This window comes from Semicossyphus pulcher, unplaced genomic scaffold (assembly GCF_022749685.1).
Source record: "Semicossyphus pulcher isolate SPU_LCO1_2020_fin unplaced genomic scaffold, fSemPul1.0.p SCAF_28, whole genome shotgun sequence".
Taxonomy (NCBI): Eukaryota; Metazoa; Chordata; class Actinopteri; order Labriformes; family Labridae; genus Semicossyphus; species Semicossyphus pulcher.
Window position 1 is genome coordinate 4,660,694 of NW_027211702.1, and position 12,466 is coordinate 4,673,159.

The 12,466-nt window shown below is 41.3% G+C and overlaps 1 protein-coding gene across 3 annotated transcripts in view; it reads left to right on the forward strand.

Moving 5' to 3' along the window:
- vldlr (very low density lipoprotein receptor) overlaps positions 1 to 12,466 on the forward strand; it is an 86,519-nt gene that overhangs the window by 71,185 nt on the left and 2,868 nt on the right. For 2 of the 3 annotated variants that reach the window (XM_069677135.1, XM_069677136.1), the window contains 3 exons: positions 1,206 to 1,283; positions 1,781 to 1,950; positions 3,469 to 4,684. In XM_069677135.1, the coding sequence (XP_069533236.1) occupies positions 1,206 to 1,283; positions 1,781 to 1,950; positions 3,469 to 3,504 (284 nt within the window). In that variant the 3' untranslated portion in view covers positions 3,505 to 4,684. Of the gene's footprint in view, positions 1 to 1,205; positions 1,284 to 1,780; positions 1,951 to 3,468; positions 4,685 to 8,222; positions 8,257 to 8,819; positions 8,961 to 9,892; positions 10,072 to 10,145; positions 10,318 to 12,466 lie in introns of those variants that run through there. The other variant, XM_069677134.1, reaches the window with a different exon arrangement.

Here is a 12,466-nt window from a genome sequence, read left to right on the forward strand (position 1 = left end):
GGAGAATTCATAAAGTATTAAGAGATCCACCAACGCATGTATGGATTTTATATTTTCATGGGATTTGTTGACGACAAGAAAACCTGCCTCGACAAGGCTTCTAATCAAAGCTTGAACAGTTTTTAATAAAGTTTATTGGATTGGTCGGTAAGCTGCTCTCATCAATACATCTAAGGCCTGGGTACCCGACCCAAAGAGGACTCGATAAGACTCACTCCCCTGCCGCCACAAAAAGTCCCAACTCTGTGCATATTCAATGGGCTGCAAACGGCGCGCATAGACTCAGCGGGGTTTTTTTCTCCGTGTTCTTACCACGAGTTCCTGCTCAGTCCATAATGAAGTCACAGTCATTAGATCACTTTTCTTGGCTTTGAGAAACTTTTACAAAAATAGAAAAACCTCAGCGGAGCAAAAATCCATTAAAGATGCATTCATATTTGACCTTGGGTGCCGTACAAAGCGTCCTTTCCCTGTGAGAACTATTATACATTTTTGTATAACCGTGAAAGTGCTTTATGGGCCTCCGGGTGATTTTCAGCTGCAATACCAGGAGGGGCCACTGGGCAAAATTGGAAGTAAAACTGAGATGAAGCCGTATCCAGCTCCTAATTATACATTCATTTTGTGGCTGAGGGGCATGATGGTGACATCACCACGTCATTTGGCAGCAGAGCAGTCTGACTGGCAGAAAGAACGCGAGTTAACAAACCCTGTCATTTGTCTCTTTGTCCAGGAGTCTCCGTCGCTGCTTTCAGCCGAGCTGTTTGACAGTCATGTCACTCACTCGTTGCTGGAATACTCCGGAGTGCTCAGGGTGTTAAAGCAGCAGGCCAGGGACCAGAAAATGTTGGCCTAGGGAGCCAAGATGTCAAATTTACAACCTTTTATATCATGGCAGTGTTTTTTTATTTGATGGAACTTTGCTGGCTTATTAATTTTGACAAAATGTTGTTAAAGCTTACATTTCATATATAGTTGCATGTAGCCTTTTACTTTGCAAAATACCTATCTCTTCCCTTTTCACATGTTTGCACTTTTGTTTGACGTACAGCAGATGACCCCACTTGTAAGTTTTATATTTTCTTTCGCTGACCTGCCTGTCCTCTTGCTCTTAGTGTGGAACAGACGGGGTCTCTTCACAGGTAGGGGCCATATTACCACAGAGGATTTGGAAAGTCATCTTCTGGATCGTTTTTGTCTTTCAGAAGCCAACGTGAGCACCTCAATCCAGGTGGACTCCACAGCCAGAGGATCTGCTGCTGCCTGGGCCATTCTGCCTGTCTGTAAGTGGAAAATCACTTGACCATATCCCCTCTTCCAATGGAAATGTGACAAACTAAAGGAACTTGATCTGCGGGATGCCTTTTGGATCAGGCTACTAAACAGCCGGGCCTGAAGTCATTGTTTTTTTTCACTACGTTGCTCCTTTATCCAGTTTTTGATTGATTGTGGGCCCAAAGGATGCCATCTGCTGGAGGTTTATGTCTGCACCCTCTCTAAACCACAATACCATGTCCAGCTCAAAGACCAAGGCTACCATTACATGTTGTAGTTAGAAATGTATGCTTGAAATGTAGTTGAGGTTTAATAACTGGATTCACATTTTAGATGCACTAGTTTAATTTTCAAGTATCAAGTTTGAACAAAGAGTAAAAAAAATGTAAATATTTGAGGAAAGATTTGTAATTTCATGCTTGAACTACAGAAGTATCCTAATCAATCAGCCCCGATACTGAATAATTAATAACCTGACTGATTTTGTGTCTGTCTCTCTGCTCAGTGCTGCTGGCGATGGCGGCAGCGGGCGGCTACCTGATGTGGAGAAACTGGCAGCTGAAGAACCAGAAGAGCATGAACTTTGACAACCCCGTCTACCTGAAGACTACAGAAGAAGACCTCAACATCGACATCACGCGGCACGGTGCCAACGTGGGACACACCTACCCGGCTGTGAGTAAACAACAAAGCCACAAGCAACACCTTTACATCGCTTTGCCCTAAACGCATAACAAATAAGAAAAGGAGCTCTTTATTGTTTTGTAGTATTAATGAAATTATAGATTTACTGAGCAGCCGTGCAGCCTGACATATAGAGTTAAGACTTCATGTTATTGACCTCTACTCTCACCGTGACCCTTTCGCCTTCAGTAATCCTCAGTGCATTGTTGGCCGTCCACTGAGCACATCTCTCTGTAAACAGATTAAACAGATTAACCTAAGACCGGCCAGAGCCACAAGATGGACACAAACCTCTGCCGTCACCCACGTAGCTGCAGCAGAAACATCTGTTCGCTCCCACAGGAGCAAACACTCTCCCAACATTAACATAAGTAGATTTTTTTATATGTTTATATACTTATCTTTGTTTATAGGGATGATTTTCAAAACAATTTGGCCCATAACTGATTCCTTTACAAATGGAGGCACATATGTATTTTTTTCAGTTGTTTCAGACCCATCAAGACCCTCTTGAAGTGGATTAGCATATAATTTAAAACCAGCTCCAGTCATGTTTTAAGACATATAAAATGCTCTGCTTGAAATTGTGTCTGATATGTTTTTTTTCTAAATACATTTAATTACCTTGTAAAAACCCTCCCAAGGCATCTCCTCCTTCTCCCCTCATTACAAATTCCTGAATCTGCATAGTCCCCACTCACTATGCAAATGTCCAACCGCCCCCTCCATCACGAAACAAAACACGTCTCTGCCACCGTTTAGTGGCAACTCGTTGAAGCTTGAAATGTAGTAATTAGCAGTAGTAACATAGTAGTGAGTTTGCAAAAATGACGATGCAGTTACAGCTGGCTCTCGCATCGCTCAAGTGGTTGCCATAGGTTACACATAATGATATGCATAGCGTCACCCCGTCCATTAACGGGATTGGTTCCTTAGGTTTGTGACGTCTCAAACCTGCCAATCTGAAAACGTGTTGTTCAGCCTGTCCTTGGTACACTGCAGTTTAAACGCAGACAGGCCCAGCCATGGAGATGACTGCTGATGTTGTCCCTGATATGTCTGGAGATGTTTACAAGGTTAAACGCTTGATTATCACTGGACGGGGTCTTTTAAAGACTATCTTTATTATACATTGTCAGCAAACTATATCACACAGCTGTGATGCTCTTCCACAAGTGCTTCAGACACAGTTCAAAGTTTAGTAATAAACGGTTTTGGAGCTCTTTGCTGCACAAACTGCAAGACGACCGTTTCCAAATCACCCCAAGCATTGTTTTGTTGCACCTATTGTTCTGTAAAAAAAGCTTTCATATCGATTAGCACATGTGCCAACAATGATATACCTGTGATAGGATCATATCCGTCGATGATATTGGCCAAAAAATGTACCGGGCTCTAGTTTTCATTGTTTCCTCCTGCCTTCAGTCTTAGCTCAACAAGAAAAAACGCACAAAACAAAACTCTGATCCTGTCTCTCTCCTCTCCTCCCCTCCCTCTCTCTGTCTGCAGATTTCAATAGTGAGCACAGATGACGATTTATCATGATTGTCTGTTTCTTTGCGGCATTGTTGCGCGCGGCCTCCTCGTTCCCATGCTGACAGTGGTCCATAGCAGCAACAGCAGCAGCCCTTACAGTACGACCACATGCCTTCTGAAGTGCATTATGTCATCATCTGTGGAGAGGATGACCGGAAGAAATGTTATTTATTATGTGAATACTTCAATGAATTATGTGTCATAACTGTTTTCACTCAGTGCGTCCAAAGTGTTGAGGTTTTTTTTGTTTTTTTACTTTTCCTCTTCGTTACTTTTGGCACTCTTTAAGGAATCAGACGCCAATTTTTCCCACAACAGACGGGAGAAACACGGGGAATTTCCACAATCTGATCACCTGAAAACGGACGAGAGGACGCAGTATTTCTCTCGGATAAAGGACGTGCTCTGCTGGACAGGATTTAAAACTGGGTCTGAGCTTTCAGTATCCGACTGGACACGTGTTGAAGACCGCGTGAGGCTCCTATTGGACCGTATTCAGATGTGAGAAGGGTCGGGTGTTAACGGGGGAAATTGGTCCAAACTTTCTTTCTTGCTTCCTTTAATCCAACAGGCTGAGATGTGTGAATATTTATGTACGATCATGTTTTTGGCGGTGAAATAAGATGAAATTTGTCTTTTATTTGTTCATTCTATTTATGTTTTCTCTCCAGCGGTACCTCCTGTGGTGCATTCTTACAAACTGTTTGTTCAATCCGTATTATTATTATTATTATTATTATTATTGTTATTATTATAATTATTATAGAAGCTTTGTAAGGATGACCATGGTTACAGCATTTGTAAACATTGTACATATGTACCCATCCTCGCTCAGACATGACGTTCGATCAGGACTCTCTTCAATGCACTTTGATCAAATGTTTCTCGTGTAAATAAGATTGTATACATTTGACTTGAAATCGATTTTTTGCTATGGTAGGGCATCGTACCAGGGTCAGAGTTCAGATGTAATTTAACAAGAAAGAAAATGCTAAAAATGGACAAAAAAAGAGGATACAATTTGGTAAAACTATTTTGTATGTTTGTGTGCTGTTGCTGTGAACTTTTTCTAGCCTTGTACAGTGAGTGGGGGGGAGCTCTATTGGAACTTAAAGAGGTCTGTATCTGTGAAGAAACTGATTTGCAAATCACTTGAGAATTAAAACCTAATCCATAACGTTGTTCAAAACATGGCGTCCTGTCTTCTCTATCATGCATCCCAATGTATGTTAAGATATATATAAATTCTACTGATGCTTCAGGCTGCAGTGATATTTTGGACAAAAGTGTGCTTCCAACTTCAACATGACTGTGACTCTATTGATGAAAGAACTACTAAGATCCTTTATCCAAGTAATGGTAATCATCCAGAAAATCAGGGTACTGATTTAGCTCTGTTTGTAGAGCAGGTGGCCCAGACACAGGGGCTCCGGCCCTCAGCTCTTTGCTGCGTGTCATTCCCAACTCTCTTCCCCCAATAATTCCAGTCACTTTTCAGCTGTGCTATAAAGGCAAACGTGCCCAAAAAATAATCTTTAAAACATCTTAAAAAACTTCCTTTAAAAATAAACACAAGCTTAAAAAGGTTGATTGGCATTTAAAGTAGCATATAGTGCTAAATGTAGATTATATTGCAAAAAATGCAAAAACATACATCTACAAAAAACTAAATGCAAAATATATAGGCATACCTGTGTCACTCAATACAAGAAATATGTGATTAGAAGTACTTGAATGTCTATTTTGATGCTTTTGCAACTTTAAAAATGTGAACATAATTTTCAAATTGTCTTTTAACATTAAAAGTATTTAAAAAAAATCCTGTAACAAAAAAGATTTATAGTTGTTGACGGCATTAATCAAATCATTATGTTAGAGCTACACACATTAGGTCATGTTTGTTTATTGAACATTTAGTCACTTGTTTGTAATGTTTAAATTAGTTGTGATTAACATTAGATTATTATTTATCTTTATGCTTTTGTTTTGAAAGTACAGAGCAGTTTGAGCAGCAGGTGACATGTAACGAGGGGCAGGTGGAGATAGGATAGGTGGGCACATGGTGAATGTTTGTATTTTTTTTATCAGGACACAGAGCGGAAGACGCCACTGCTCTTGTTTATTTGTGCAGTGGTTTGTTTGGACATTTTTGACCCTGCGTTAGATCCGCTTCCTTTGTGCCCCAGTGGCCGCATGGATTTTGAGTTTTCATGTTTGTTAGTTGATATTGGGACAAATTTTACATCAAATACACATGAGATTAATACTGAAGCCTCAGAGTGTAATTAGTAGGTTACAGTTTCAGCTGTCGATATGTGGGGCTTCTTTGATCTAGACAATTTAGTCCATTGGTGCTGAGTCAAGGAGAGAGACAAAAACGTTTAGCTATTTAAGAGTTTTAGGAGTTTGCAGAGTATTCGATAATTTGAACAGTTACCCCTGAAACATTTTTGTATTGTGTATCGGCAGAAAAGGTTTGAGAACCACTGGACTCCCAGAGACTAAAGTATACTATAAATATGTGACTGATTTAGCTTGTGGGGATCAGACGATGAGTCAAGGGTCAGAAACTGCATCCTGATATGCACCTCAAAGGATCTGTTCCAAGAAGAAAGTAGAAAATATCAGCTCCTGACTCATACTGGCTGAAGAGTGTGAGCCGAGGGACCAACAGCTGGAGGCGTGTTTAAGGAGCCTTTAAATCGTTTTATTTGGAATGAGTCCGGCTCCATATGCTCATTATCCCCTGTTTAACTGCAGTAAGGACTAATCTCCACCTATCTCATTGCTGCTGTTATCAGACAAAAAACACAAAGATGTCAGATGTGACATTCAAAGATGAATATTAAGGAAGGACAAGGGGGCACCCTGCCTGAGTATCTTAATACCAATGGTACTAAATGGCTACATCCAACAACAGCAACAAAAAAACATTCAACATGTTCTGACACTGACATTTTTTTAAAGTAAATTAATCACAGAACACCACTCTCCTTCTTCCTAAACAACAGAATCTCGATGAATCATCAGAGAATCAATTCATTATTACATTAATTATGACTTTTACACTCATGATTTACCTCAAACCTAAATAAAAGTAGTTAACTTAACCCTGACCTCACTAAAAGTGGAACTAAGGCTTTTGGAATCATTAATGATAATATAAATTAATCTTGGTCATTTCCATTATGTAACCTTTGTCATGCCAGCAGGAGTCTCTGGGGAGAGTAAAGTAGGTCCCACTAGTTCTGGGTGTAAATATCTGGACAAATAGATGGCTTAACATGACGTTTGTACAAATTGATATAGTTTCTCATACCTTGTCTTCATCATGCAGGTGATGCCCTGACTGTTCCTCTTTACCCTCATCAAGTCAGATTCAACTTTTTGTGAAGACTGATTTTAATGACATCAACCTCACCTGTACGTTGTATACAATTTACACCACTTTTATACCACTGCAAACATGTTTTTCTCTGGTTCTTCTACTTCCAAAAAAAAATATCATTAAGGTCTTTTATTTGCAGAGCTGGAATAATGTAAAGAAAACAAGGTCATGTTCATGTTTAAACAACAGAATACTAATGTTCTAACTCAGGGAGAGTACGCCAATCAATATCTGGTGGATAACCTGGTTTTTAAACACAGCTCTCATGCATCTCTGCATGCTCTCCTCCAGTCTGTCACAGAGCTGCTGGGCGATGTTAGGCCGCTCTTGGAGCAGCTCGTCTTTGTTCGACGGCTTGTGACCGTCCATCTTCCTCTTGATCACATTCAGGAGGTTTTCAATGTTCACATCTGGATCGGGCTGGCCATGACATGTAGAGAGAGACGCTGATTTAAGGAAAAGTTGGAGAGATTTGCTTAATGCTTAAATTTACTAGGACTGGCTAAAGACGAAGCATATCACAGACCGTTTGGTCATCAACACGTCTTGGTCAGGTTAAGGAGACGATCACGGTTTGGACTAAAATAATGCATCAATCTAATTTTGGTTAAAGATACAGTGGCTTCCTGCGACTGCTACATTTTGCAAAACCCTGGGCATCCTGGGAAAATGTGTTTTAAGGGCGTTCCAAATATTGCATCCTAACCATGTATTAGCTGGCTGCGTTAAGCCTCAGTCACAGGTATGGCTGTAGACTCTTAGTCTTGTTCCTTTATTATGTTACCTGTCTGGGGTGATGTGATCTTAAAAAGTCAGTGCAAATTATTTTATTTAGTTAAACATTGTATTCAGCATTCCTGTCAAACCTCTGACAGGCAGATTTGTGAAGTTATGAGCTGTTGGAGTCGGTGGGAGGAGAGAAAGAGATCAAGAGATGGATAAAAGAGGATAATAGTCTTTAAAACTTTAAGCACCCAGATCATCTCAGTCAGCTGCAGCAGACGACGAGAGTCACTTCCTACCTCGTTACTATATGTGTGTGAGTGTCCGCTGTATGTGTGTGCCCTGATTTCTCTCAGAATTTGTGTAAACACCCAGTTTTCTTCCACTCATTTGTACCGTCCTCTTGTTTGTATGTAAGCATGTTTCTGTGTAAGATACCAGCTGTGTGTTTGAATGTTTGAGAGGTAAATGCTGTTGGAGTTTCCAGGATGTGCTTTTAGGCTAACACACATTCAGGGGCGACTATGTTTGCCCACATCAGAGCCCGGAGCAGGAGTCTGTTCCCCGGCAGCCGGACTCAAGCCATCAAAGAACCGGCTGACTACCTGGACTTCAGCAGCACCTTTGTGAAGCCATGGAGCTCCATGCAGGTCAAAGCATCTCTTTATTCATGTGTTATGTTTGTGTTTGTCCAAGTCCCTCTCTGCTCCTCACTTTACTGGATTTTGTAGTCAATTTTTGAGAGTTGAAATCAGGTCCTTCTGCAGAGTTAGGGGCAGCTGTGGCCAAGAGGCAGTCGGTTCCATCCCAGGCTCCTCCAGTCTACATGCTGAAGTATTCTTGGGCAAGATACAGAAGCCCAAATTGCTTCCAGAGGCATAGCTTGCACGTGTGAATGTGTAGCTGATTAGTGATCTTGCATGGCACTAAATTAGCGTGTGAATGTGTGGGTGAAACAGTGAATGTGACCTGGAGTGGACAGACTGGGAAGGAGCTATGTAAATACAGTCATGATCAAAAGGCATAGATCTATTTCTATTCTTTTATTACATTTAAAATATTTTTCCCATTCATATTAAGTTTTTGCACATTAGTCTGTCCTATTTTTTTCCCTGTATTTGGCTTAGTTCGATCATTTCTCTACATTGTGTCATGTATGTTGTATAATGTTGACTTCTGACTGAAGTCCCTGTATCTTTGTTTCCTTGTGAAGGATCTGAGCAGAGACATATATGATCTTTACGCTGAGTATGAAGAGGAGGAGGAGGCGGAGGATCGATGCCCGGTGTCTCATTCCTGCCTGCTGCTCTCTCCAACCAAACACTTCACGCTCAACATCAACGTTGGAGGAACGGTAACTTAAAGGGCAATTCTGTTATTTATAAACCACTGCACTATTTTTACACATTTCAGTGTCTAAATAATCTCTATTTACAGGGACAGGACAGGGACATGTATTTTAGGTTAGGTTTTTTCCGTTTGTACAACGCCTGTCGTCCGAGTAGCATTGACTAATCAAGTATCAGCAGCCTGTTGTGTGTGCAGGAAGTATAGTCCATGTGGAGAGCAAAAGCAGGCGGAACGTAATGCGGCGTAATGACATCCCGGCTCCCATCAGCGGCTCTCTTTTTAATCTCTATAAACAGACATCTGCATGCTAACAGCTAACAATCTGTTCTAGATCTGAAATTCAACTTAACGTGTCACGAAAGCCGTTCAGCGTTCAGATTTCCCGACTTCCTCGAATGCATCAGAAATGACTGATCCGACCTCTATTCGACAAACTTCTCAGTTTAAAGTAGTTTTCTTCTCCTCTTGAGGACAGACCTGACAAAGCTTTATTATGACTTGTTACTAATCTGCATCATGACGTTGAAATTTCAGCAAACTTAAGAGTCGTTAATTAAAAAAGAAAAACGTTTTCTTTTTGTGTAAACGATGCAGCACGCGGAAAAGGAAGTCTTGACTGGAAGTTGCTTGCTAAACCTGACACGCCCGACATGTTCACCATCGTCCCTAGAGTCTATATCATCGTGAGATTAAAGCCGATGGGATCCGAGATTGAGGACAAAATGATAAATACAAAGGGTTTTGGAATTGCTCAAATGGGTCGCTGATAAAATAAAGTTTAAACTTAACTTTTACAAAAAAAACTTCTCTTATGGATATGTTGGAAGAGGAAAAGGTCACTCTTTGAAAGTACAGTATGTTCTGTCACCTCAATAGGCATCTTAAAGCCTAAATCTTATTCAAAGCCATTTGAAAATGTGTTTTCCTCGTCTGCAGGTGTACCACTTGCCCTACAGTTTAGCTGCCAGGTATCCAACGACCAGGATCGGCCGGTTGGCCACATACACAGACCACAACAGGCAGCTGGACCTGTGTGACGACTACATCGTCCAGAGCAAGGAGTTCTTCTTTGACCGAGACCCCAAAATCTTCCACAACATCTTCAACTTCTACAGGTAATGAATATTTATAAAAAAGGCTGACCTCTTGGGAAATAGTTCTGGATCCTGATCTCGGTTCTCTCCATCAGGACTGGAGTGTTGTGCATTAAAGACGAGCTTTGTCCACGAAACTTCCTGGAGGAGATCAACTACTGGGGCGTCAGAATTAAGAACAGTCAACGCTGCTGCCGGATCTCCTTCGAGGAGAGGCAAGACGAGCTGAACGAGCAACTGAAAATACAGAAACAGCTGATAGCGGAGGTAGGTTGGCAGTGTTTGTGTAAGGAGAAGCGTGTAGCTGTGGCTCCTCAGACTGGTTCCAGATCTCTGGTTTCCTGTTGGCATGGGTAGATCTGTTAGAAAAAGCTAGCAAAGCGTCTGTGTGAGGGAGTGAAGATTGTGACAATATCCATCTGTATGAAAGACGGACACATGCAGTCTTAAAGGTAGGGTCACTGGAGTCAACAATTTAATCACAGTTCTTTATCACTGATCTGATAATCTGATATCTGTGGCTGTTGAGGCCTATAAGTCCGTCCAAACTTTTTTTTTCTACTGAATTCAGTGACTGGAAGTCTTACCTTCTTGTCTACCCATTTACCTGTCTACCTGCACCCACTATATCCGTGCACTCATTGTGCGTGAGGGAGGTCTTCCACAAGCTAAAGCCTAGAGGGGTAGTTGGATAAGCTCTGTGAAGACAACACTCGCCAACACTTTGCTGCGGACTCGGCCTGCATCAGCTGTGAAGAGGCCGTGCATGTTCGTGTGTTTTGATGAGTGGCTTTAGCATTTTTACAGTTCAATACATTTTGCTTGCTCTTTCCAGTTTCTCCAGCTTTAATTAAAGTTGTCAGTTGTCATGTCATATAATCTACTACAGCAAACCACGCACCCCTTCAGGATAAATAGAAATCCTTTTAGTGACCCCCTAACTTAAATCTAACCCCACCAGCAGGTCAAAATGTTGTTTTCTTTTTTTTGTATAGTCATTTACGTGCATTTAAGGTCAAATGGATAGTTTGGATTTTTTGAAGTGGGGTTGCATGTGTTCCCGCACAGAAGCTAAGCTAAGTACCGCTGCAGACGGGAGTCAGCACATACTTAAGCCACTTCAAAAGAGTCCTACATTTAACAGAACATTTCTGTTTATGTGTACGCTGTATTTTGGAATATTTAAACCACTTCACCTTAACGTCAGACAGCCCTTTTCTTTGGGACTAGATTTTTAACTGTACAACCTTCTTTATTACTACGCATGCTGTGCAATGTATTATGCGGTATGTTTGCTGTTCACTGCAGTTGAAATCAAACTTCACTTTTCTGAAGGTATTGTAATTGTAGTTTTTCCAGACTGATCAAACAAAGAGTGTCCTGGTCAGCATATAGATTTCACTCTCCTGCTGGTCTTAGACAGCTGTTGCTAGCTGCTCTAAATGTAAACATCAACACTCCACGTGCAGTGAGACAGCTCCATGTCTGCAGTAATCGTTTTTCTCAAGAGGATTATGCATGACATCACAACCCCGTGCACAGCGGTAGATAGCTTAGCTTCTGTTCCGGTTGGCTTCTCCAAACAGGAGCTGTGCTGACCCTCAGCTACTGCACAAAGTACACTCACTACTGATAAGCACCCCATACAGCTACACTTCAAAAAAACCCAACTATGGGGCGCTGGTTTAGCTCAGCTGGTAGAGCATGTGCCCCATGTACAGAGGCTACAGTCCTCTACGCACTGATCACAGGCTCGACTCCCGGTCTGTGATCATTTCATGCCTTCCCCCACTCTCTCCTCCCCACATCTCTCTTCAGCTGTCCTATCCGATAAAGGCAGGAAGCCAAAAAAAAAAATCTTCAAAAAATCCAACTATCCCTTTATTGCACTGCTGTACTTAAGGACAACCTCAGAGAGCTGCTAGCATGTCTGCTAGTCTTGATTTCTAAGTGAGTTAGCATGCTGCATTAGCCAATGGAGGCCTCAGAGGACAGCTTGGATATGCTTCCCTGCTTGCTAGCTAGCTACTTTAGCTAACAATTAAGGCACAGCTGACAATCCTCGTTTTGAACCAACATTTTCTATTTCTTATTGCAGTATCATAACAACAAAAAACATCACATACCAGCTTGCTAACTTGTTATGCTCAGCCTGCTAACTTGTTATGCTCGGCCTGCTAAAAGTAAAACACTCACCAGGAACTGCTAATAGTCACACTTCATTGAAACAGTATGGACGTTTTCGAAGGAACTTAATTGTCACTATAACATGTGTAATAAATGTATATTTTGTGCAAACTCATTCTTAATTTTCTCCCCTCCTGACACCACATGTTTAAGAAGTCATCACCTCCTGGCGTCATCGGTTCAGCAGCTTGTTTTTCTATTCTTATTACCTGTGACATTTTGTCAGTAA